This window comes from Fonsecaea monophora (assembly GCF_001642475.1).
Source record: "Fonsecaea monophora strain CBS 269.37 chromosome Unknown Scaff16, whole genome shotgun sequence".
Classification (NCBI taxonomy): Eukaryota; Fungi; Ascomycota; class Eurotiomycetes; order Chaetothyriales; family Herpotrichiellaceae; genus Fonsecaea; species Fonsecaea monophora.
Window position 1 is genome coordinate 250,598 of NW_019173947.1, and position 25,966 is coordinate 276,563.

The window sequence follows — 25,966 nt, forward strand, 5'->3', positions numbered from 1 at the left end:
AGGTAGTCGACCAAAGCAACGCTTCTCGACGCGTCTTGCTTCCTACCGACGCGTGTTGATCCACGGTCCAGCTCCATCAGTTCGATTTCGCATTCGCAATGGGCCCCAGTTCCTCTCAATGTGTCGCTTCGAGCTGTTCGGGCGGCTAATCCTCAAATTTCAGCGGCAGCACGACTCTCCCGCTTTGTTCGATTTGTGCCACGATCCTGCACCCCGTCCTCGTGCCAAACCATCAAAATGCTTCATGAGATCCTCTTGTCCTTATCCGGCCTCCAATCACCCATCTGGTCGCACGCGGGGTCCACCGCAGGAACGGGCGACGAAAAGACGTTCAGTCAATATGTCTCACCCCCAGAACGGGCAATGCTGGCGACCCTAGGTCATCTGCATGATTTACACACTCAGATCAAGGGCGCGACATCAAGGTTGTCTACAACCCATCAGTCGATGGTTTGTCGAGCAGTCAGTTCGTCAATCGCAGACGTCCACTTGGGGAAATTTGTGGACAAGATCATAGAGGTGGAATCATGCATATTACAAAAGGATGCTGCCTATGTCGGAGCTTATGAAGTTGTGCCGCTGAGTACTCTTGTGGCCGAGTTTGCACCATGGACGAGACGATTGGAATGGCTATGGTCGGTAGTCCTGCATTTGGACCCTCATTCCACGCAGAATGTGAAAAACCGCTCGCCTTCTGGGGCTAGCATTCTGGATTGGTTGGAAAACGAGACACACACCGGATACTCTGATATTGAGGACATGGCAATTGCACTTCTGACTGTTGCCCAGAAAGCTTGGATGCGAGCTGCATCGCTATGGGTGCTTTATGGGCGATTGCCAACTTCTGGAGCTGAAGATTTCTGCATCAAACCAAATTCCAAACCATTATCGGTGATGGATTCATACATGCTCGACTATTCACTCGCACCAAAGTTCCTAAATCCGGGGACAAGCAGTGCCCTACTTTCAGCCGGCAGTGCTCTGAGCCGGTTATATTCACAGACAGTCTCGTTTGGGCCATTACTGAGCGTATCAAGTGATGCATCCTTGTCTTTGCTACCAACACATTTGGCATTGCTGGAGTCCTTGCAATACCCATTGAATCCAGCATTGGTGGAAAACACAATCTGTTCCATTAATCAATCGATATCCGAGAACGCCTTATCCCAAGTCCTCCCTCGACCACTAGTCATGCAGCTGCTGCAAGTCGTCTTGCGCTACATGCTCCTCAATCAAGGTGAATTTGCAGTATCGTTGATCAACCATGCAGACGATCGGGTAGTCAACCATCGACAAACACCCAATACTACTCGTCCGGTGAGGAAGATTGGAAGACTTGATGAACTTACAATCAAGGAGGCTGAGCTGAAGGGTATATTGAACAAGACCATGGCAGAGTTATCAGCGCTACAAGTTGACGACGACATGGAAGATGACACTTTCAACCTAGCAAGGAAGCTATTATCTCTTCGGACTGTTGATGAGAAGAACGAGCTTGGTCGGGATCTGGTGTCAACGCTGTTGCCGACCCCGACCATTTTGCACTTGACAATCCCCAATGCCTCACCATTGCATATTTTCCTATCTTCAAGCGATGTGCGGATGTATTCATGCATCAATGCTTATCTGGTCTCAATCCACAGAGCAGGGCTGCATCTGTCCGCACTATGGAAGCTGTCATCACATCGCAGATGCTATCCTTCTCCCATGGGGCCCCCTCAAAGCGCCTCACAATATGGGCGGGAAGTATTGGCAGCTCGAAGAGCACGGGACGCTCGACGGTCGACAAGGACCAGGGCATACTGGACCACTGCCAGCAGAGCTCTGTTCATGATCAATGAGCTCGAGGCATTCCTGCAGGGTGAGGTGATCCAGGGCAGTTGGACGCACTTTTCAAACTGGCTAGACGGCAATGATGGACCGTATCCATCATCAGCAAAGTCGTCGAGACCAGGCACGGCTTCCTCGGCTGGGCAAACCAGGACCGCGGAATCATCCAACCATGAGGCGAGTACAATGCCAACTGATCCCCGGACCATGGCAGAGGCCCATCGGCGATATTTGCACGCCTTGTACACGGCGTTATTCCTTACGAATGTCGCATTTGTTGCAAAACTCAAAGACTTACTGAATCAAGCCGACCACTTCATCGCCCTTTTCTCCCGCCTGCAAACAGTGTGGGAGGGGCTGGACCTCCAAGAGGACCAAGGCGTATTTGATGCATTCTCTAACTACGCACAAGATGAGATAGACGTTCTCACCGAGATGGATCGTACAAGGAAGTCGATAGAGATTGCACTTTCGGATCTGGTGACGGAGATTCGAGACATGGAGAAGGAAAAATGGACCGGAGTGGGATTGAATACTACCAATCTCCAGGAGAGTATGGAAAGAATCCAGTTGAATGGACATGGCACCAAATTCGTACCGTGGCAGGCCCGGACAGTGGATCGATTGGTTATGAAACTCGATGGCCTTGTAATGAGACAGGACGAGGACAGAGATCAGACCGCAGTCGGCCTTGTGGATGCGTATGATGACTGAATGAATCAATGAATGGACGATGCACGGAATATTGGTAGGATCGGCTGCAGATTTCACGACAATATGACCATGCCTTAGTCCAGCAGGGACAGCTTATAATATATCACTATTGAACAAACCCTAAACGAATTGCCGGTTAGCCATAGGTGTTCCTTGTACAAGTCACCGAGCCACGGCGCCTAGACTACTATAAGAGTAAAGGATGTGCAAAGGAATCAGAAAAGCCGTCGACCTCATACCCTTCCCCGGAACGACGTACCCACACCAACACGCAACTTCATAACGATAGCCACGGTCGGGGGGTTGCCATCGCGTTTGGGGGAAAGGTGTCTCACAAAGTGGAGAACTCAGAGAATGGATAGACTTGGTGTCATCATAAACACATATCAAGGAATCGCTAGGGTGCAGTGGGCATCGACGGAGCGGCTGCGTAGAAGTGGGTGACATACTTTCGACGGCTCTGTAATACGTGGAAGAGGAGTCTGTCGTTCCCTGAAGATAAGCCAGTTGTTAGCTCAATATCGTGGCACCAAAACGGACAAGAATGAAGAAATATAGGTTAAGGTGCAAAAGTCAGACAATATGGTAAGCTTGGTAATGCTTTCTTCAAGGGATATCAGAAGCAGAACTGTTTGATAAAAACCTTTGATCATCATAAGATGTTGGGCAAAGAGAAGAGGTAGAAATCACTGAGATGCTCACCTTCTGTTGTCCATGGACACGTCCCATCCAAACTTGATTGACGCTGTTGCAGACAGATGTCAGTATCTCCAGACCACTATCGAGGGTAAAATCAAGGGAGCTGCGGCATGTCTGGAGGGTCAGATGGTAGTGCATGTTTGAGTTCAAGGCTCATGAAAAGGATCGCCGGAACTTGGTGTATGATTGAGTTCATCAGGTAACACGGGGGATGGGAGTGACACGGATACAGGGTACAACTCACAGCTGGTTTCCAGGAGAATAAGGGGCCATGAATGGAAGTCATGTATGACCAGAGGAATAGAAGTTACCAGGTAACCATGGGCGTCGAATGAAGCCCTGGGGAGATAAGAGTCTGGACGGCATAAGATGCGAAGTTGAAAGATGCAGCAAAAAGTTGAAGCGAGACAAAATTGTTTCGGCGTCGGATAAACATCGGAGGCTTGGCGGTCAACGATCCCGTGACTGTCTCCAAGCGAGGCAGCGAGGCTGGATGACAAAGCTGCAAGGCTGAGCACTTGCTAGGTTGCTTGGTTTCCAACTCCTTAGTCTTGCTCGTGCCTTCTTTCCTCCTCGTACTATATCAACACACATCATGTGATCCACATGTATTATAGCTGTGGCGAGCTATCTCAAGCAATGTGGGTGAGATATGCACTCTCGCCGATTGGGAAAAATCTTCCCAGGAACCTTTAACACAGCTGCCACCATTAATCAGGAGTGTCCCTCCAAAGACAACTAGGACAGAGTCTGGATCACCAAGCTTGCGTACTCGTGTATGGCAAAAGGGTTGGAATACTACTTTACCTGGCTGTATAAGGCCGTTCAACAAACTCATGCTTCGAGACACAGATGACAACTCTGCCAGCAATATTTCCCAGAGTCTTGGGACAGGCTCATCAATGCTTAGCTGTGTAACGCTTGCCACTCTGCTCCAGAGGCAGACTTGTCTTCCGCTAGCCAAGCATTGGCGTTGTAACGACTGTGCTATCGAATCGAATCATATTGGATATCAAAGCCCAACCTTTCTCGAACTGACGCTTAGACTTCGGACAGCAAGGTGGTTCTTGATGTTGTCGGCATTTCTGTGGACGGAAAGTGCCTCACGATATGAGCTCTCCCGTCTCTAAATGTTCCCTGCCAACGTACCAGAGGCCAGAGTGGGCTTTCTCTCAAAATACATGGAAGTCTCGAAGAAGGGAATGGACTCATCGAAGTATAAAAATGTCCAGACGTCCGTGAGAAGTGAACGAGATGCATGCTCAAAATCGCACCTAGGATCACCTGGGCAAATATCTCTGTACCGCTCTCCACATTGCCCAATTATTTACCACAATGCTCTTCACTCGTTTCCTTTTACACTTCTCTTTCCTTGTCACATGGGCCAATACCTCCTCCGCGCTCTCATTCTTTCTGAGATCAAAGGGCCTTGTAGCGGCTCAGGCGGCGCACCGGGAGCCTGCATTTCGACCTCATCCTGCTCATCTGATGGGGAAACATACATTTCTAACGCCTGCCCAGGCACCCCAGAAAATATCAAATGCTGCACGAAGACATTATGTGGGACAGGCAACAAAGGCAACTGTCGCTTTGCCTCTGATTGCAGGTCTGGTGCTACCGAGACAAACAAATGTCCCGGCCCGCAAAACTTGAAATGTTGTATGCCGGCTGGCAGTGGCTATCCGACACCCAATTTTCCCAGCCTAAGCTCGGGGTGCAGGCAGGTCGCGATCGATGGGGCAAAGGATATCGTCGCCGCTTTTCCAGGAAAGATCAAGAGCATTGGGTGTATTCGTGAATGCAAAGATCCGTCTTCTAGTGATCACTGCAGAGGTATGGCGATGGATATGATGGTTGCCGATGCTGGTGTGAGTACCACCTCTTTTGATCTTCTCCTCCTACTCTCTTTCGTCTTTGGGATTCCTCCAATCTTCCAAGCAAAGTTTGACGGTGCTCGAACAGGTCAAAACCACTTCAGGCGAAGAAATTGCTGTTTGGATTATGAACCACGCCAGCAGCCTTTCCCTCGAATACGTTATGTGGGGGACAGAGAATCTGGCATCGCGGCCAGGACAATGTCAAACCTTGGAAACAATGGCGATATCAGTCTTGCACAACAATCCCGAATTGTATCAACGGGGATAGAGGAGACAACACGGCAAATCATTGGTAGTCATATTTCAGCCACACGCGACTAATATACTAACCCGTGCCTCAAAAAGGGATTATGTCTACGTTAGCTATCGATGAGAAGTCGGGACGAAGCTGTTGAAATCTCATTACATAGATCACAGGGAAACAACTCGAGGGCGGAATCTTGTGGTTGGGTCGAATACATTGGACAATAGAAATGGTTATACACCCGCGACGGAATTGAGAGCCATTGAGATTGTCTTACTGACCAATTGGACCAGGAAAGCACATTTTTCCCTTTTGTAGAACGTATACACGACATAGGCTCAAACATAAAATGGTGGGTCGAGGTGCGGAGGATCTCCCTGTTTCCTCTCATGCCACCTCATGCCACTTTGTCTCTGCTTACACTGAACATAATCTCATCAGCCCATCAGCTGCTCGTGTTCATCCTTGATGCAAAACGGAAAATACCCTAGGTAGTTGATCAAACAAGAAGATGCATGCGAGCACAACATCATTGCTGACGTTGACAAAGAACACACTTGAGAAACTATCAACGGCATGGCTGATGTCAACGCCGATCGCAAGCCGGTTCTAAGTGTCATTGTCGGCGGATTGCCTCGGACTGGCACGACGTCCATGACCAAGGCCCTTGAAATCCTTCTCAGAGGTCCTGTCTTCGATGGGGGCTCCGCTTCCTACATCGGTAACACCGTTATGCAACGGCGTATGCTTGAGCTTGCGCAGCACTGTCCCATGAGAACTCTAGTGGACCGCACCTTTGTCCAATATCGCCTCGCTGAATTGACTGAAGGCTGCGTGGCAACCTCTGACCAACCTGGCTGTTACTTCTTGGAGGAGCTGCTACAGTTGTATCCGGAGGCGAAGGTCATATGCACTGTCCGAGACCGAGGCTCCTGGTGGGACAGCTACTCGGCACTGTGGCAAGGCATTGAAGACCTGTATTCATGGTCCTGGCTTTCTCCCAGTCTGAGACGCTTCTGCATCTTCTCCTATAAGTTCTGGGGGCGTGTGCCGCAAGCCGTGGACATCCCCGAGTGTGAGCCTTTGCCGATGGTCAACCAGGAGAAACTCTATGAAGCGCATGCCGAATATGTTCAGCGTGTGGTACCGCCGAGCCAGCTCTACTTCTTCAACGTCCGGGACGGATGGGAACCATTATGCAAGATTCTAAATGTCCCTGTTCCGGAGACACCTTTTCCGCACGCTTTTCCGAGGTCATGGCTCAAGGAGGGAAAGAATGCTTTGATCGCTCGGTTGAAAAGGCGCTTGGCAACTATGATAGGGCTCGTAGGGCTATTCGTCGCAGTCACAGCCTTTGCTGGCAACAAATACCTACAAAAAGGGGACTGACTTGGGGACGTACAAGGACAATCCGTGTCCATCTTTGCTGAGAAGGAAGTCAAATAGAGTCTGGGTAATCGACATCCAGGTGAGCTTGGGGCAAGGAGACAGGCGGACACGTTTGATGTCAGACAGGATACTCTATTTTCTAAAGAGACAGCAGCTCATGCATGAGTGTGTATCGTGTCATACCTATATCTTGAATCCCTCTCTCTATTTACTTTTGCCAGTGCTCTGTCCAACGTGAACAGGTATATACCCCACCCCTTGGACATCAGCATAACGTGAGTGGCCAGCTATCACTGTACCGATACAAGGAACTAGGGAAATATAGTAACTCTTCCCAGATGGTAACCGAATATATCGATAGTCTTAATCGACTTTCGGGAACAGAGTAGACTGTGGGTGGCACGAGGCTGCGCAAGACTGTACAAGGCTGTGCTATGCCGGATTACACTTCCCGGCCGTGTTTGTCTTTGAGTATACTTCCAGTGCGATCTGGAACGCCAGTTCCATCCCTCTGAGCTCTGCTGCATATACGGTAGAGGTGGCCGACGTTCCCATGTATGTCATTCTCTTCACTGGGACCCCTTGGGCCTGCAGTACCGGTGCTACGGCCGCGGCGCCAACGTGGCCGTTGATGCCACTTCCATTGGTATATATGCATCGCGTTGATGGTTCCATTGGAAAATGCCTGGGAGGCATCAAGTATCTGGTGGTCTAATCGACGAGCGCCGGTCTATCCCTGCGGAAATGAGAATCGACTATGACAACGGCACATTCTTAATGGGAGTATCGTGCTTCTAGTAGTGGCAGGCTGATGTGCTCATGGATGTCTGCGAGGATGACAGAGCGATGCATTGGCCTGTATTACTGCTCTCAATGATAGGCTTTCGTTCTGCACGGAATTTGACAATGCCTAAGCACTAGTTACTGTCAATGGCGCACCCGAGGCTGTCAGGAAATGGGTGCTGTCCGAAGCAGCAGCCCATTGTCACAGTCGTTGTCGTCATGTTTGTATCGAAATGCTCGATCCAGATTGAACCCCGTAGATAAAACAGGGAGTAAAAAGTGCTTATATCCCAAGAATAACAAAATTTGGTTGCAGAGTCCCACTCTAACCGTCTACAGGAGCCGGTCACAGACCATTGAGACGAGGATAGTGCTCTACTGACAGATCAGAGTTTGCTTTTTGGCTCCGACAAAGGTGAGGCATAGCTGCCCATCATAAGTCTCTTTCCCCCATCGACACTAATGTCCTCTCCATTGACATACGTGCCAGCCCTTGAAGCGAGATACACTGCGACGCCGGCCATGTCCTCTGGCTTGCCCAGTCTTTTCATCGGATTGTCATTGGCTGCCACTTCCTCGCCGCCAAATTTCTCGATGGCAGGGCTGGCAAGACGCGTGGGGTACCAGCCCGGAGCGATGACATTCGTCGTGATATTCTTGTTGACAAGTTCTATCGCCAGATTCCTCCCCAAATGATGGGCGGCTGCCTTTGAGATGCTATAAGCGATTGCCCCGTCTGAGCCCGTGTGCAAAACGGCGATGCCGCCGACAGAGCTCACGATAAGGACTCTTGCCGGGTCATCGTGGGTTCCAGCAGCAGCAAGCAGAGGGATCATCCTATGCCGCCCGTTAGCTTTAAAGACACAATCAGTCCAATAGAGGTCTTGATTGTTATTACTCACTTCCGCGTCAAATTGAAGACGCCGCGGACATTCACGTCCAAAGTCTTTGCAATTTTCCAGTCGTCAAAGTCTTCGTAGGGTCCACCCCAGCTGGCGGCAGCGTTGTTGACCAGGATGTGGAGCTTTCCATCGCTCAGCCTGCTCTTGGTTTCTTCCACGAGCTTTTCTATGCCCTCGATGCGGCTCACATTGGCGACAATATAAGAAGCGCGGCCTTGGATATTTGGCAGAGCATTTAGTTGAGCGACAGCTTCTTTGAGGCCATCTTCCTTCCGCGCGGTCAGGATGACTTCTTTCGCACCAGCTTGCAGAAACCCGCTAGCAATGTAAAGGCCAATGCCTCTTGAGCCTATTTCAAAACATCACTTGAGCTTATCTTTCGGCGTGGAAATGGTGCGAAGCGATCAGACTCACCACCAGTAATCAAGGCAACCTTGCCGTCCAGCCGGAAAAGGGATTCAAAGTTCGGGATTCCAGCCATCATGTAAATGATTCACAATTATGCGTCGCTATCAATGCACAACAGAGAACCTCGCGTTGGTTTTGGATTGCAGGTGTTTTTAGTTTGGACAAAACTACAGATACATGAGCTCCGGAACAACAAAGCCCGGAAAACCTGAACCTCGCAAAGCCTCGGTCGTCCTGGCTGACCTCGCTCCGCCGTCAACTCGCAGCTACCCGCCAGCCGGCAGTGTTCCACACGAAACCATGTGTGATATGGAGGTGGTCTGCTTTTGCCGCAGACGAGTTTTGTTCTTGCAAAACCCTCGGCAACCTAAATCTGCGGCTATCGAGGCTGGTTCAAAGTCACGGCACTGTTCCTGCGACACATTCTAAACTTTATTTCACGACAGAGTATACATTTTTATCACGAGTACGTGGGAATGTAATCTGGTCCAAGTGTGAAAATCCCCCAGCAAACACCAAAATTGTCTACAGAACACCTTGTTTGAGAGTTTCCCAAAATGTCCCACACCCATGCTCCCCCAGACGAAGAGTGGCAGCTCCTGGACCAATGGCACGGGAAAAAGTCAAAGCTACGAATCGTCCACATCGGAGCTGGTGTGGCAGGTATCCTCATGGCATACAAGATGAGGAAGATGATGACCGACTACGAGCTTGTTTGCTATGACAAGTATGACTGCCTTGATCCGGAAAAAGCGCCAGATTGCTAAAACCCATGACAGAAACCCCGAGATTGGCGGAACCTGGTCTGTCGTTGACTGAGGACTTCAAGTACAGTACAGACGCTTATGTTATCAGGTACGAGAACCGCTATCCCGGCTGTGCCTGCGATGTGTAAGCTTTCCGTTCTATCCATCAGTGTCCCCCCATCTCTGATGTCAACCTAGTCCGGCTCATGGCTATACGTACCCATTCGATGGTTACGCAGACTGGTCTAGTTTTTATGCATCAGGCCCGGAGATTCTGCAATACTTGAAACAATTTGCCGCGAAGCACGATCTGGGCGGCTTTTTCAAGCTCAACTCAAAGGTCATCGAAGCAACATGGGACGATGAGCAGGGCATTTGTGAGTTCCCTTGTGTCTTTGCCCATGAGCGACAGACTGACCGATGCCTATAGACAACGTCAAGATTGAGCAAGATGGAGCCATCATTGAGGATTACTGTCATATCCTCGTCAATGGAGGTGGATTTCTGAACAATTGGAAATGTATTCTTTCCGGGCCACAATACCTTCAAAGTAATCCACATTGACCACAAGCAGGGCCCAACATTGCCGGACTTTTTGATTTCAAAGGCCAATTGGTGCATAGTGCTAGTTGGGATTCAGGTAGGATGAAATTCACTCGCCCGACAACAGACTCGGATTGCTGACCAATTCCAAGCGATTGACTATGCCGGGAAAAAGGTCGCAATCTTGGGGACCGGCTCTTCTGCCATTCAGATTGTTCCGCAGGTCCAGAAGAGTAAGTTTTACTTGAAGTCTGGGACGATCGTACTTGCTTATCCGTGCTAGCTGCCCAGCACCTTGTCGCGTTTATGCGCTCCAATACATGGTTGGTAGACACCAGAGGATATCCTTGGTGCACGAAAACTAAGATCTTACAGGATTTCGCCACCATTTGGAGCCACTGTTCTTGGACAAAGGGAGAACGATTCAAAGGCAGCCCCGGAAAAGTTTCCTGCCGGCCCGCAACACAAGTTCACTGAGGAAGAAAAGGAGCGGTTTCGCAAAGATCCCGAGTATCATCTGAGATATCGGCGGCTGCTTGAATCGAGTTTCAACGCCGGGTTCGACATGTTTCTTCCCGACACGGAATATGCCAAGGTTGTTAAAGACAACATGAAAGCTGAGATGTTGCGACGACTTGGGCCTGGCCATGAGGAGTTGAAGGAAAAGCTGATTCCAAGCTGGCCCCCCGGGTGTAAGTTCAAATTCAGCAGATTCTTACTATTGAAGGACTAACATGGACATTACAGGCCGCCGCATAACACCTGGAGAGGGCTATCTCGAAGCATTGGTTCAACCAAGTTGGTATACGCTGATCTGATCTCGTACTCTGTTAACACGTGCAATGTAGATGTCGAAACAGTGCACCAGGAAATTGCGAAAGTGGTGCCCGAGGGTGTTCTAGGCGCAGATGGTACACTGTATCCCGTTGATATAATCATCTGCGCCACTGGATTCAATATCGCCTTCAGCCCTTCGTTGTGAGTTTAGTTACTTTTCATATTTTCCAGGTTTGCTAACCTTTTTCCACAGCCAGGTCAAAGGCGTCGGTGGTGTGGTCATGGAAGAAGAATTCACTCCGGATCCCAAAGTGTACATGGGATTTACCGCGCCTAAATTCCCAAACTTCTTCACCATCAATGGGCCAAGGGCTAACTGGGCCAACGGATGTTACTATCCCTCGGTCAGTTCACCCTTGTTCGTCTTGATGAATCCCAAAACTCACTATTTTACAGGTCGAACTTCAGGTCGAATACGTCATTAAATGTGCGAACAAGATGCAAGAGGAAGGTATCAAAGCAATGGAGGTCAAGCCTGAAGTCATCGAACATCTTTATCGTTATCATGATGCGTGGCATCGTAGATCGACATACTCAGCACCATGCAAGAGGTATGCTGCTTCTGAATCTCGCGCCTGTCAGTCAATACTAATTCTTCGAAGCTGGTACAAGCGCGGTAGCACCACAGGTACCGTCTGGGTATGGGGTGGATCGGTAGGTTCTACGAAGCCTCTCCGGTCGCACGTAAACCACTGACAATCTCCCAGGGTCTTCATTATCTCAAGGCAATCAAGGAGCCAAAGTTTGAACACTACAACTACACATATAAGAACAGCAACATGTTTGCATACTTTGGCAATGGCCGGCTGGAACTTGAATGGAAGGGTGAACAGGACAAGATGGCTCCATACATCCGAAACGGAGACGTCCCATGGGATTTCGAATAAGACATTCTTTGTGATACAACAGACATATGCACCTAGACACTAGTTAGAGATAAGAAAATCACCAATCATGAAGACGGCTCTTTCCAAGTCGGTCCTTTTAAAGAAAATCAACCATTATTGCTCACGAACACAGGAGATGGTAAAGAAAATGCCTGTGAGAACCACGTGCATCACGTACGTCTACTCCATACATGCTGTAGCTATGTCTAATTCAACCATGGTGCCCGATCAGCACATTCACGTCGAATCGGTGTGTGGAGAGAATAGACTGGCCGCCCTGGAGAGGTAGAGAGAACTCGGGTTCTTCTCACCCAGCAACTAATTTAGCAGGGGCTCTGTTCATCTTCGGCAAGACACTTCGTATGTCAATTCCAAGAGTGAAAAGATTGGTTCGGAAGGATTCCGCTTTGTCCTTGATTTGAGATGCGGGACACTTCAGAAGAGCTCGGGAACCCGCAGGTGCATAATTGACCAGGCGAGGTCTGAACCGGGCCCGAAGTTCTGATGGCGACTACTGTCCACGCGAAATCTGTTTTCTGGGGCCATGACGGGGTCGGTTGCCCAATGCCCATGGGGCCCCAGGCCGGATACTGAGCGTCAAACCCGAGGAGGACAATTCTGCAGGCAACCTTTAGTGACCTCGGATAAGTTAATGGAACCGTATTCAGGGTAATCATAGTAGTTTGGACTTCACCAACGGCCCCGAACTGAGTTAAATAGCAACCACATGCCCATGACCAGGAATTTTGCAGGAAAGCATACGCTACGGTTCTGATAGCTTCGCTTGTAATTGCAACTGTCCAGTTTCGCGGCGGAGAAAATGGTGTCCAACAAGGATCGAGCTGCCATCACTTGGTACAACATTCTCATCGTCAGCTTTGTTACAATAGCTGCCGCTGGCTATGCTTGGACCAATGCCATCATAGGAACAACTCTGGGTATGTAATAATCTGGAGAGCTACGGGCAGCGAGATTAATTTTGGGCCTCCCCCTTTCCAGGCCAGCCTTCATTTCTGAAGTACTTTCATCTCGACACTGCTTCCAATGCCACCGATCTAATTTCGACCATGAATGGCCTTTTCCAGGCCGGTGGATTCTTCGGCGCTCTTGCTGCGGGACCTGTCGCAGATCGATGGGGCCGAAAATTCTGCCTGGGGGCGGTCCGTCAACCAGTTCCAAGTGAATGGCTTTACCAAAATCTAACGTTGGTGTTCAGGCCGCTGTTATCACGATCGTCTCAAATGCCTTGTTGGCTGGTAGCGTTCATGTTGCCATGTTCATCAGTATGGAACCTTACCTCCGCCGCAGCTTTTGGAACATATATACTGAGCTTTACACAGCTTTTCGGTTTTTTGCCGGCTTTGCAGCTTTCTTCACGCTCACAGTTGTCACGGTACGCTTTTGCATTTTCGTGGCTACAAGTCTATTATTTCTTCCGTGGCTAATACGGTGGCTAGATCTGGATGAGTGAAGTTGTCCCTCCAGCCGTGCGAGGGACGGTTATGGAGATGCTTACTGTTGGTTTCGTTGTCGGCTATGTAGGCGCCTCCTGGTGTGGCTTCGGGTTTTATTTCTGGAAGTCCGACAATGGAAGTGAATGGAGGCCACCCCTCGCAATCGGTTGTGCCTTCCCACTCATATTCCTGGCTGGTCTCCGCTGGGTTCCAGAGAGCCCACGATATTTGGTCGCGAAAGACCGCCACGAGGAAGCTCGAACCGTTCTTGAGAGGCTTCATCGCGGCAAGGACCCGGCAGACGTCTCCTTTGCGCACGCAGAACTCTATCAGATCCAAAAACAAGCAGCCATTGACCGGACGCTCCAAACCTCCTGGGCCGCTATGTTCAAGCGGCCTTCCTACCGGAGACGCTGCTTCTATGCTATGGGTTATATCGTCATCACACAGTGTATTGGAGAGTTGGTCATCAACAGTGAGTGTTCCCCGGTCCTGTCATTTGGCCACCAGGATTCACACCTCGTTAGATTACAGCCCTTCACTCTACGCTGGTTTGGGCTATGGCCCCGTCAAACAGCTGCTCTACTCTAGCGCATGGATCACACAAAGTGTAGGCTTCGTCGTCATTGCCATGATCCTTATCGACAGGTTTCCTCGACCCCAATACATGGCATTCGGCGTATTATTCTCCGAGGTATGCCTTAGCATCTATACTGCCATCATAGCAACCTATGGGGAGACGCTGGAGAATAAGGCAGCTCTCCGTGCTGCTGTGGCGATCCTTTTCATCTACCTCTTTCCGGTCATCGTTTTCCTTGACGGTGAGTTGTTGATTCCTCCAACCTTTGGCACATGAACAAAGCGGCCTCTAACAAAATGTTGACATAGGCTTGCTTTTCATCTACGTGGCTGAACTGTTTCCGAACCATTTACGTGCAAAGGGGACCAGTCTCGGCATTGCTACCTTCTGCCTTACCAACATTATTTGGCTTCAATCAGCGCCAACGGGATTCAAGTGAGTTTTGACACGGTCTGGAATGATGAAGCTCGTGCTAACGACGATTTACTTGGAAGGAATATCGGATGGAAGTATTATCTTTGTCTGATCATTCCTGGAACGATAGGCGGCTTGATTCTCTGGAATTACTTCCCCGACACGAAAGGTGTTCCGCTCGAGGAACTAGCAGCCCTTTTCGGTGACGAAGACGAGGTTGCCATCTACCAGAGTGAGATCGAAGTTAACGAAAACACTGGGGAGGTCGAGGAACACCTCCGCGAACCCAAGGCGGCACAAACCGTTTATGTTGAGAGTACTGCTTGAATTACGTTGATGGGAAGCTGAAGCAGTCAGACCAAGTTCCCTTGCGTGTCTTCTTGAATTCTAGGGGGTAACCGATTCGATATCGAGCCCTAAACGTGAGTCGGACACAATAACCTCAGTCTGGGCAAATCCAATCAATGATAAGAGAGTTTCTGTACCATTATTACGTGCACCACTCGTGCGTTGTCTCTCCCTGTCCATCGTTCTATGGTGTGTGTGTGTCACGGTGCACTTCGGATACCCCAGCCTGCTCCCGGGCGGAATTGGAAGGGATCGTGTATAATTCCGAGTCCAGAAGATAGGCCTCGGCATTCATCTTTTGCCCATTTCTTTTTTGCAATACTGAATTCAAGTGCGAGGTGAGCCGCACGCTAAATTCTATCTTCTTGGGTCCGACTGATGGTCTCTGAAAGGTGTTTCGGGTGGTATTGATGGTTATGAAAAGTTATCCCGGGTACCCGAGGTAACGGGGTCTTTCCGAATTCCACACCAGCAAGCTCCATGATGATAATTAGCGGACCATGGTGCTTTGACGGGCGTGGATCGCACTAAGCATGTTTAGCGCGCATCACTATGTAATAAGCCACAGACAATTATCGGCCCCGGAGGAGTTGAGTGTTTTCAGAAGCGACAAGAGTGGTTTTGTTGTGCGAGCTTTGAATGGTATGTATTCACCCTGCTTTATTCACAATGAATGACCAACGATAATATACCATGTCAAATGGACATGGGTAAAATCATCCGACCTTCGAAAGAAGAACCCCCAAGGCTTGTCTGTCTTAAGAGTCGAGATCCACCCGCGCCTTAGCAGAGGTTTTAGCTGTGCCCCGAAATTTCGTGTTTGAGAGTGGCTGCTTTTTCCCCGGGGGGACCTTGGGTGAACTCGGCTTTTCTGTTTACAAATCCGGGGAGGCATTCGGCGAGCCGGCTTCCGGTTAACCTTATTTTAATGGTTCAAAATATCAGCGATTCTATGTAGTGTACCGAGTAGTGGTAAAACTACCCCGGGGTGTGGGACATAAAATCGCTAGTGTGGTCGCTAAAGTCAGGTCCCGAAGCAGAGGGCGTGGCCAAAAGGCCCACCGACGCATCAGCAAGAGCAGGACAATCTCTATCCGGTATAGCGAAGCCTCGGCCTAAGATAGCGGCTTTGCGTCCTATGTTTTTGCGCCTCAATGCTATGTATCTGGTGGATGTAGGCAACGTTGACTTGGCCGTGGCTTGTACTCGGTAGAGTTAGCATCTGGACGTTCGGTAGATGTCATGTAATCTATTCCTCCGATCCTGGACCTGACGATGCATTGCTGCGCGGGATTCGACAGCTGAACCTCCATGAAGAAACTACACAAGAACTGCCTCGCTAAAGGGGGGGGTTAAAATTGTGTTTTTGCCGGCTTCCTCGTATTCTCGTTAGTGTGAGAATTGCGAGTATCCAAATGATAGTCAAAGTTCTCATGCCCTGGCCCAGTCCCAGCCAAAGCTTTCCGAGGTTATGTTGCACAATATATAGCGGACACGTGAGCTGTAGCCGCGCTGTACCCTGTCAATACAATAATTTCAAGAAGAACGACATCTGATTATTCGGCGGAAACGGTATTCACAATCTATCTGTAACTGCGATGCATTCCAAGACTATCCGCTTCGACAACATAGTTGTCGCCATCACAAATGGTGGTAGCCAAGTAGGGAAACAATTGGCTCTCGATCTCGCTTCTCGAGGGGCGTCTGTTGTGATACAAGATGACAAAAAACATACCGCCGATGCAATCGTGGATGAGATCCGTCGTGGATCCGGGTCGGCGACGGCATGTGTGTCCCCTGCGAGGGACGGGCATAAGGTTGTGGAGGAAGCGATCCGTGCATTCGGAGCTATCCATGTCCTCATCAATAATATGAGTATTGATCCATGTGCGAGCAAGAAGTTTGGAGAAATCTCGGACAAGGAATGGGATATCTTCACAGAGGTAAGCAAAACTTTGGTTGTCAGACACTCTTCAAGCTTCCGCTGACGGGTAATACCAGGAACACATCTACGGGACATACAAGGTCAGTCTGCGGCCCACGAGACGATGCTACAAATCTTTTTTCCAAGTTATATTGATCGCATACAGTCCTCAAGAGCAGCATGGCCATACTTCAAGAAGCAAAAATTGGGACGGATCATCCAGCTAGTACCAACCACGGCACTGTCTGGCCATCCAACCCATGCCGTCTCTCCCGTGGTTGAGTTTGGCATGATTGGCTTCACCGAAACCCTGGCGAAAGAAGGCCTCAAAAACAACATCCTGTGTAATTTGATCATGGCACCATCAACGTTTGCCCCGGAAGTCTTGATGGGGACGGTGGCGCTCGCAGGCCTGCTGTCACACCCGAGCTCGCGGACGAGCAATGCACTTTTTGAGGCCGACAGAAATTCAATTTCTCGGTTGAGTTGGGAACGTTCAAAACCACACGGTCTGAAAACGGACAGCAACCTGTCTGTTAGTGCTGTCCTTCAAACCTGGCCAAACGTAGGGGACTTTGCAAATTCGGACACCCATCCAGATGGTCCATGGGATGCGATGGAATTGCTTGAAAAGTCAAAGCATTTGCCTGCCAATTCACAGGGCGAGAATATGGACTTCAAGGCCAAAGTGGCGGTCGTGACTGGAGCAGGAAACGGGTCAGTGAAAATCCATGATCCTCCCGATAGACCTTCGAGGCCTCTAACGCGCTGTCTTACAGTCTAGGCCAACAGTACGCCTTGCTATTAGCCAGGATGGGAGCGAAGGTGGTGGTCAACGACCTTGCTGACCCTCAAAAGACCGTGGACATGATCAAGGCTGCAGGAGGGCAGGCCATTGCTGACAGACACTCTGTGGAGGAAGGTGACAAGATTATCCAGACAGCACTGGACGCTTATGGAGGCATCCATATCCTCATCAACAACGCGGGAATCCTTCGAGACAAGTCCTTCCAAGCCATGACTGATGACATGTGGCGAATCATCCAGGCCGTTCACCTTCGCGGCACTTACAAGACTGCTCGCGCCGCATGGCCACATTTTGTCCGGCAAAAATACGGGCGGATCGTCAACACCACCAGCGTGAGCGGCATCTACGGCAACTTTGGCCAAAGCAACTACGCCACCGCGAAATGTGGAACCATTGGCTTGTCCTGCGTGTTGGCCAGGGAAGGACTCGAGCATAACATTCGCGTCAACACCATCGGCCCGAGCGCTGGGACGCAACTAACACGAACGGTCATGCCAGAAGAGATGGTCCAGGCACTGAAGCCCGATTATGTGGCGCCATTCACGCTCGCGCTTCTCTCGGATCGGCTTCCTGGGTCAAGCACCAATGGCCTGTACGAAATTGGTTCTGGCTTCATTGCCGTAGATAGGCTACGAAGAGCCGCTCTCGAGACCATCCCTAGTCGACAGGCCATCAGTGCCGAGTCACTGAAGGCATCGGCTCAATGGAGCAGGCTTAACTCGGCAGACATAACAGCAAGTCAGACCTTGAGTAACGGTACTTTGTTGCCAGCACCTTTGAGCGCTCGAAAAGACGAGACAATCAAGTACCAGTACACCACGAAAGATGTCATCCTCTACAATCTCGGCATTGGAGCCCAGGCGACAGACAGCCAGTGGGTCTTTGAAGGATCTAGATCATTTGAAGCCTTGCCGACCTTTGGTATGAAAACTCGATGTCTTGGGAACCCACAGTTGCTAATAATGTCTATGATGCAGGTGTCATTCCATACTATGACCCTTCAGTCGCGACCATGATGGCAGATATGCTTCCGAACTTTTCGATGGTGAGTCAACTTGAGCACTTCTGCTGTGGGCGTCGCTGACCTCGAGGAAAAGAAACGTGTCCTGCACGGCGAACAATACCTCGAGATACGCAAATTTCCCATCCCGGTGAGTGGAAACTTGATCACGTACCCTGCCGTCAGCGAGATAGTCGACAAGGGCAAAGCGGCCGTCGTCGTGACCACCTTCCGTACAGTAGACTCTTCGACCCAAGAGGATGTCTTCTACAACGAACAGACCATTTTTGTGAATGGTAGTGGTGGTTTTGGTGGCTCGAGGACAAGCCGAGATCGTGGGCCGGCGACAGCACCCAACAAGGTTCCGTCACGAGCTCCTGATGCCGTCAAGACGGAAAAGGTGTCGGAGAGAGCGGCAGCACTCTACAGACTTTCGGGGGATCTCAATCCACTGCACATCGACCCGGACACAGCGAAAGGGGGAGGGTTTGACAAACCCATTCTGCACGGCTTGTGCTCTTTCGGTATCTCAGCAAAGCACATCTACACAACTTACGGCCCTTTCCGGAACATCAAGGCACGCTTCTCCAGCGTGACGCTACCCGGGCAGACCTTGAAGACGTCCATGTGGAAACAAGGTCGTACTGTCGTCTTCACAACTTCGATAGTCGAAACTGGACAAGTCGTACTATCTGCAGCAGCGGTGGAGCTTCTGGGTGGAACAGCTCGTATGTGAGGTGTGATGTGTTTCAGAGGCAGATTTCGAAATATGGTTAGCTATATGTGTCCAAGGTATATTGTCGCGTCAAATCCAAAATCATTCATCACGATCAGAGAGTGCCAGTGGCCATGCGAAAGCCCCTCGTGTGTTAGCGCTCGAAAGTCCGTTGTTCGCCGCCCACCCTCAGCGGTAGGTCCATCATGTCAGGAGAGTGAACAATGTGCTCCGCAATAATCACAAGATGGGGGGCCTATGGCATTGAAATCCTGTCGAAAGGGGCTCATCAAACACCCGCGACTTTATATGTACACACCTAGAGCTTACTGGGTCTCCTGCCCGCAGACTCCTTCCTCGCTTCGTCCCGTAAGACATTCTTCAATATCTTGCCGTTCGCTGATCTCGGAATCAGTTTCACGAATCGAACTCCTCCATCTAGCCACTTATACCGGGCCAATTTCGGTTTAATGTAGTTCTTGACTGCCTCTTCGTCCAAATCTCTCTCCGTGCAGCCCTCCCTCCGCACCACATAGGCTCTAGGGGCTTCCAAGGGCTCTCCACTGTCGACGAGGTGCTGGACACCGATTACGGCGCAGTCGACAATGTCGGGATGATCCAGCAAAATTCCTTCAATCTCCGGTGGCGCCACCTGAAAGCCTCGTACCTTGATCAATTCCTTCTTCCGGTCAACGATGTACCACAGCTTTGTCGTTGCATCGCAATAGCCGATATCGCCCGTGTGGTAGAAGCCGTCGGCGTCGAAACTTTGTGCATTCGCCGAGGGATTGTTATAATAACCAGGTACTATGGTCGGTCCTCGGAGGCACATCTCGCCCCGGACGTTGTAGACTTCGCCCAGGTCGTTGCCATCGTCGTCGACAAGCTTCATCTCGAGATTGGGTATCAAACGACCAATGCTCCCGGTGGTATCCTTTTCTGGATATTCGAAACGGGTTGCTGAGCACGACGATTCCGTCATCCCCCACACCTGGGTGACCGGGCAGTCCTCGCGTAGGAGCTTTTGCAGCTGGGCCTGTGGCTCGGGACGCAACGGCGCCGCCCCGCACATACACCAACGCACGCTCTTCATGGAGTATTTCCTGCTGTGCGGCGATTTGATAATGTTCAGAGCCATGGTAGGGACTACCCCGAGGCATGTCACTTGATACCTCTCCACGTTGGCGAGAAACTGCTCAAGGTCGAAGCGCCGCATGATGTACGTCTTCTCACCCTCTTTCAAAGTGCTAGTGTGCGCTCGAAATGCGATGGCGGCGTGGAACATGGGTAGGGGAAAGAGATGGATGTCTTCAAAGCTCGTGTTTGCGACATGACGTCCCCAGATCAAGTCATGCTGCGCCGTGACATTGTAGTGCGACACATCGACCGCCTTGGGCAGGCCAGTGGTTCCCGAGCTGAACAGTCGCATGGCTATGGTGCCCCTGGCCGTGTCCAAATCATTGAATCGGATCCAGTCTTTCTCTCCCTGCTCAAGTAAAGCCTTCCACGATTTCCAACCCCGAGGAACCTGCTGGTTTGGTAGAGGATTGAAAATCCATATGCGGGAGTCGGCGATGTCGAGGCTCCGTGCTGCCTTGTGCAGAGGATCTAATATTTCGGGCTCGGAAATGAGCCATTTGGCCGCTGCCGTTCTCAGGGCGTGTTTCAGTTCGTGTTCTGTGTAAGCTGGGTTTGTTCCAGTGAAGACGCCCCCTACTGCGATGATACCCAGGACTATGAGAGGATAGTAGATGTCGTTGAACGCATGGACGCACACACAGTCGCCTGCTTTGACACCGGCGGCATCAAAGCCTGCTGCCAATTGCCGTACGATTGCGCGGGCCTCTCGACTGGAGATGGATCTTTCCGCGTTTGCCGCATCAATGTAAACCTTTGTTCGACTTGTTCAGTCTCAGAAAAGTCTAAGCTGAGGGAGCACCTACTGGCTTGTCCGGGTCATATTTTACATCGTCAAAAATCCAAGAAAGAACATCCTTGGTGGAGAGTGCGTATCGCTCTCTTGGAGCAAAAACCATCCTTCTGGCAGCTTTGGGGCAGAGGTTCGAGCAGAGGCGTCGACTCCGGCGGACTGGGGGACAAATTGGCTTTGCCTACACATCCTATAGATCCGGTCACTTGACGTCCAAAATGCCGTGTTGTTATCAAGTGACACTTGGCAGTTCGGGTATTCTGGTCACCTGCATCCCCAGCGATCCTCGGCTACACATGGGATGTATTTGTGAGGTTGAACAAGAACATAATTGAAGATATCTCTGCTCCCATGGCTGGTCCAGAACCCGAGTTGCCGAGGTCGAGTGGGGCGACCATCATGAGACAGGGCATCTCTGATCATTGAACCATGTTGCCAACACTGATATTAAACCTCTGCCGGTTCGCTAATGTTTCCATAACAACGCCGGACGGACTGATGCCGGAGGGACTACGAGATGGCAACCACGAACGGCGTGACGTCTGAGCCCCCTACAAGCAATGTACCCAACCTCACGACCGATGTGCTCATTGTTGGGGCTGGTTTTGGAGGCATCTATGGGCTTTATCAATTCCGCAAACTAGGTCTGTCGGTCAAGATCGTCGACGCTGGTTCCTACTTCGGCGGTACTTGGTATCACAATCGATATCCTGGCGCCCGTGTCGACTCGGAGGTTCCATACTATGCCCTGTCAATTCCTGAACTATGGAACACTTGGACATGGTCGGAACGGTTTCCAGGCCATGAGGAGCTACGTCGATATTTTGCGCACGCCGATAAAGTCCTCGAATTGAGCAAGGACACATTCTTCAACACCAGTGTCGTGGAAGCCCGCTTCGATGTCGATGCTCAGCAATGGACGGTCAAGACGCACAACGGTGGGGTAGTGAAGGCCACTTATCTCGTCCTCGCTGCTGGCAGCTCTTACAAAACGCACATGCCGGACTTTAAAAACTTCTCGGTGTACAAGGGCCGTGTCTTCCATTCATCGGCATGGCCCAAAGAAGAGATCGACCTAAATGGCAAGGCAGTCGGCGTGATTGGGAATGGCGCTACTGGAGTGCAAATTGTCCAAACGCTTGCTCGCCAGCCTTGCAAGCTCACAACTTTTATTCGGACACCAAATATTGCCTTGCCTATGCGGCAACGTCAATTGACCTTTGACGAACAAGACATTGCGAAGTCATTCTACGAAAGCTGGTACCAGACGGCTCGAAACACGGATTCTGGATTTCCGTTCAATACCATCAAGAATTCCATATGGGACGTCTCGCCTGAGGAAAGGGAGCGCGTTTTCGAAGAGCTCTGGGGCCGCGGAGGCTTCAACTTCAGCGTTGGTAATTATCGAGACTTCCTCACTGACAAGAAAGCGAACGCTCTCTTCTATGACTTCTGGGCTCGAAAGGTCCGTGCCCGTATCAAGGATCCTTTCAAGAGGGATGTGGTCGCTCCGCTGGAGCAAACCCAGTACTTCTGTACCAAGCGACCCTCACTGGAGCAGGACTACTATGAAGCACTGGATCAACCCAATGTCACAGTTGTCAATCTGAACAAGACGCCAATTGTTGAATTCGTGGAAAATGGTATCAGAACTACCGAAAAAGTCCATGAATTTGACATTATTGTCATGGCTACCGGATTCAACGCGGTTACAGGAAGTCTAACAGAGATCGATCTCTACGATACAGACGGCAAAACTGTGAAGCAAAAGTGGCACGACGGGGTCTACACGTATTTGGGACTCACTATTCCCAAGATGCCGAACCTCTTTATGGTATACAGTCCTCAAGCTCCCACAGCTTTTGTCAATGGACCGCCTGTCATTGAGATCCAGATCGAATGGATTGTGGATGCCGTCAAGAAGATGCGAGAAGAAAACATCAAGTCGATCACGCCCAATTTTGACGCAGCAGAAAAATGGCGGGACGAGATTCAGAAAATGAATGAAAAGACACTCCATATCTATTCCGACAGTTGGTACATGGGTTCCAACATTCCCGGAAAGAAACGAGAACAGCTCTTGTACATGGGAGGTCTCAAGACATACAACAACGTAATTCGGGATAGCCTCGATGGCTGGAAGGGCTTTACGGTCACCAAAGCTTGAGCGTTGACCTTTCCTGTTCTATGAGAAAGAGGATTGCTGCACAGATTGGCTGCGAGAAAATGCTACAACTCAGCAGACGGTCGGCGCTAGGATTCACACCAAAGCGAGAGTCCGGGAACTAGACGAAAGGGAGAATGGTAGAAGCTAGACAGCTGAATAGACCCACGGAGACATGGAAAATGCAATGCGTTGTCTATATTCAATCCTCTGGCTCGAACCGTAAACTTCGAGTTTTTGTCCTCTAAACGTCATGAGATCAGGTCAGGCTTTTTGTCTTTGACTAAACATGATCAAAGTTGAAAGAAACTCGCAATGAACCTCGGCATCGTGTATGCAATCATGACACGATGGGGGCGCGCCACTCCTTCGTCAGAGCCAAATGGTCCTGAATATGCGGGTTTGAATGAAAGCGTTCATTCTTATCTTCGACAACTCCTCCAGAGGAGCAAGTCTTCGTGCCGTCCGTCACCTCTATAGCAACTCCTCAGACCTAGCAAAATTGTTGGAGTAGTGGCAGTCATGCCTCAATTCTGCCTTCTGCAGTCATGCTATTCTTAATGCTTTGATATCTATCCCATTTATAGATGCTATCTCTCGAGGAGACTGTCAAGCGAAATCTCAAAAGGTTTATCCTGCTGTTACATTCTAAATGTCTTACCCGAAACAGATAGAGGCCAACCTTGGTCGTGAGAGTTCCCTATCTAGTAAAAGACGTGCAACTGGGACAAATATTAATGAATTATTTGAAATCGTATGGTAATAAAATTCCATCCCAAGCCCTACTCATACAATTTCGACCGCGATGGTTTCATCTGCAAAACTCGAACGTACCATCTGCGCTGCACGGGCTAGCAGCTGATATTCGAGCGTCTCCGGGGAGCGCTCGAGCCATTTGGGTAACCATGATATTACGTGCTCCTCCATCCAGGAATGCACCCTGACGTCTACCGTTCTTGCGATGCTCTCGATGATTTTTGCGACGTAGTCGCCACCTTCAAAGCGTGACTGCATTTTTCTCAGCACCTCCATCATTGGGGCTAAGACTGGCATTGCTCCAAGTTGAAGCTCCCTATGTCTGCAACCGAGGCAGACAAGAAGGACGGCGACCGGCAGAGTGATCCAACAAGGACTACAGTGTGTCTGTCAGTAGGCATTTTCGATAGACTGGAAAAAAACAGACTTACAACCAGGCAGGCAGATCCTCGACCCTGGCAACCGCCCACAAGCGCTGGACCGCATCACCGATGGCGAAGGAAGTTTCTTTCACTCTTTCTACTGATGCTTTGTGCAAGAGGAAGGCTGGAGACCGCTGCTGGATAGGACATCGCATATACGGCTCATAGAGTGACATCAACGTTGATCTGAAAAAGTCAGCATTTGTGCTTCTGGTTCTGCCGGCCTTTGTCACTCACAAATGAACAATTCGCAATATCTGGAGCGTCAAAAGCTGGGACCTCGTCTGAGCCATAATGTTGTTTTTGGCAAGTAAACCTCGATGCGAGCTCTCCCAATCCCGGAGGTCCTTGTCAACGCTGACGACGTAATTCAATTCATCTTTACAAATGGATAGCCAGGGGTTTTCTGCCCGCCAGTCTGAAAGTTTTCCGGAATTCTTTCGAAGAAGCAGAATGCGATACATCAGGTCTGACAATTTGCAGAGAGCGATGAAAGCTTCAATCTCGAAAATCTTCCCATCCATGCGCGCCGCTCGGGCCAGGAAAGCTATAGACCCAAAGTCTTCGGATTGTATCATGCGCCCCGGCTCAAAAGATGTGACCTTGTCTGGGCGACGAAGACCGAGAGCGAGAGCCCGAGTCCGTGCGACACAGCACCACCAGATGACACGGCTGTATTCCTCGGGGCTCTCGGAGAGATTTGCAATTGTGGCATGATGGAAAGCCTGGTCAACCCAGTAGGTGCTTACTTCTTTGGATTCATCAAAGGGACTCCAATGACTCAGGAGCAGTGCAATCTGAACCAGACTTACATCTCCAGGCCGACTTTGAGAACTTTTGTCAAACATGTATTTGGTGGTGCGGAAGCAGGCTCTCTGCGCTTCAGGTATCGATGTGAAGGAACTCCGTCCGAGCTCCTCGTCACTTACATGAGCAAAAGCCACAAAATTTATGGCACCAAGGAGTTCTCTCCCTCGATTGTCGTCAAGTCGGTCGGAGCCATACCAACTCGAAAATTCGATCTCATCTATAACTGGACATAGCGGGTGGAAGTTCTGGAAGTAGATTTCCACCAGTCGATCTTGCAAGTCTGGGCTGAGGTCTGGAAAATCTGGCTGATTTTGTCAGTGGGGGTTTTGACTTGCGGAACCATGCCAAACCACACAACTCACCCCATTTGTAAGTTCCTGTTGGCCGTCATGGGCCTTTTCGGGAGTTGCAAGCGACTCCAAAGACTGTGGCAAGACCCCCAACCCGGCTTGTCATGGTCAGCGACTGGCCACGACGAGTTTCCATGGTGAACTCACTTGATTTGAGAAGTGTGTTCTCTAAATCTAGTATGTGGTTCACGGTTGCGTCCTGGCTCAAGTCGCCATGCTGCTGGACAACGGAAAACTGCCCATCAAGGTCAACCTTGAGGTCGCTGGTGCCATCGATGAATGACAGAACATTGTGCTCAGTGGTCACGGAAGTTGGATCGAGTTCAAACATGTCCTCTGTGTCGAGAAACTCCCAGATATCTTCCTCGACCATAGGTTTGGCTGATTCAGCCATTCTCTATTACTTGTCCCTCGTCTGGTTTGGGAGTTCTC

At 50.2% G+C, this 25,966-nt stretch overlaps 9 protein-coding genes across 9 annotated transcripts; 6 read left to right on the forward strand and 3 right to left on the reverse strand.

Moving 5' to 3' along the window:
* Positions 1–237: 237 nt before the first annotated feature.
* On the forward strand, positions 238–2,544 carry AYO21_03341 (hypothetical protein; the record flags this gene model as incomplete). Its single annotated transcript, XM_022653315.1, has 1 exon — positions 238–2,544. One exon carries the CDS (start codon positions 238–240, stop codon positions 2,542–2,544), a length of 2,307 nt encoding a protein of 768 aa, XP_022514417.1.
* A 3,396-nt stretch (positions 2,545–5,940) lies between these two features.
* Positions 5,941–6,753, forward strand: AYO21_03342 (hypothetical protein; the record flags this gene model as incomplete). Its single annotated transcript, XM_022653316.1, has 1 exon — positions 5,941–6,753. One exon carries the CDS (start codon positions 5,941–5,943, stop codon positions 6,751–6,753), a length of 813 nt encoding a protein of 270 aa, XP_022514418.1.
* A 1,169-nt stretch (positions 6,754–7,922) lies between these two features.
* On the reverse strand, positions 7,923–8,919 carry AYO21_03343 (hypothetical protein; the record flags this gene model as incomplete). Its single annotated transcript, XM_022653317.1, has 3 exons — positions 7,923–8,373; positions 8,439–8,787; positions 8,853–8,919. 3 exons carry the CDS (start codon positions 8,917–8,919, stop codon positions 7,923–7,925), a joined length of 867 nt encoding a protein of 288 aa, XP_022514419.1.
* Positions 8,920–9,403: 484 nt separating this feature from the next.
* On the forward strand, positions 9,404–11,859 carry AYO21_03344 (hypothetical protein; the record flags this gene model as incomplete). The annotated part of the gene is made up of 15 exons (XM_022653318.1): positions 9,404–9,573; positions 9,626–9,649; positions 9,702–9,737; positions 9,791–9,969; positions 10,023–10,112; positions 10,167–10,232; positions 10,288–10,368; positions 10,419–10,458; positions 10,511–10,827; positions 10,883–10,933; positions 10,984–11,113; positions 11,166–11,316; positions 11,369–11,523; positions 11,575–11,626; positions 11,680–11,859. 15 exons carry the CDS (start codon positions 9,404–9,406, stop codon positions 11,857–11,859), a joined length of 1,722 nt encoding a protein of 573 aa, XP_022514420.1.
* An 820-nt stretch (positions 11,860–12,679) lies between these two features.
* Positions 12,680–14,634, forward strand: AYO21_03345 (hypothetical protein; the record flags this gene model as incomplete). Its single annotated transcript, XM_022653319.1, has 8 exons — positions 12,680–12,797; positions 12,859–13,019; positions 13,076–13,142; positions 13,200–13,252; positions 13,317–13,788; positions 13,841–14,134; positions 14,202–14,328; positions 14,388–14,634. 8 exons carry the CDS (start codon positions 12,680–12,682, stop codon positions 14,632–14,634), a joined length of 1,539 nt encoding a protein of 512 aa, XP_022514421.1.
* Positions 14,635–16,253: 1,619 nt separating this feature from the next.
* Positions 16,254–19,123, forward strand: AYO21_03346 (hypothetical protein; the record flags this gene model as incomplete). Its single annotated transcript, XM_022653320.1, has 6 exons — positions 16,254–16,598; positions 16,657–16,680; positions 16,746–17,296; positions 17,359–18,308; positions 18,365–18,432; positions 18,485–19,123. The coding sequence occupies 6 exons, from the start codon at positions 16,254–16,256 to the stop codon at positions 19,121–19,123; spliced, it is 2,577 nt and encodes an 858-aa protein (XP_022514422.1).
* A 298-nt stretch (positions 19,124–19,421) lies between these two features.
* AYO21_03347 (hypothetical protein) lies at positions 19,422–21,138 on the reverse strand (the record flags this gene model as incomplete). The annotated part of the gene is made up of 2 exons (XM_022653321.1): positions 19,422–20,993; positions 21,046–21,138. The coding sequence occupies 2 exons, from the start codon at positions 21,136–21,138 to the stop codon at positions 19,422–19,424; spliced, it is 1,665 nt and encodes a 554-aa protein (XP_022514423.1).
* Positions 21,139–21,549: 411 nt separating this feature from the next.
* On the forward strand, positions 21,550–23,199 carry AYO21_03348 (hypothetical protein; the record flags this gene model as incomplete). The annotated part of the gene is made up of 1 exon (XM_022653322.1): positions 21,550–23,199. One exon carries the CDS (start codon positions 21,550–21,552, stop codon positions 23,197–23,199), a length of 1,650 nt encoding a protein of 549 aa, XP_022514424.1.
* Positions 23,200–23,982: 783 nt separating this feature from the next.
* On the reverse strand, positions 23,983–25,928 carry AYO21_03349 (hypothetical protein; the record flags this gene model as incomplete). Its single annotated transcript, XM_022653323.1, has 6 exons — positions 23,983–24,328; positions 24,384–24,560; positions 24,612–25,249; positions 25,304–25,489; positions 25,547–25,632; positions 25,682–25,928. 6 exons carry the CDS (start codon positions 25,926–25,928, stop codon positions 23,983–23,985), a joined length of 1,680 nt encoding a protein of 559 aa, XP_022514425.1.
* Between the last annotated feature and the right edge of the window lie 38 nt (positions 25,929–25,966).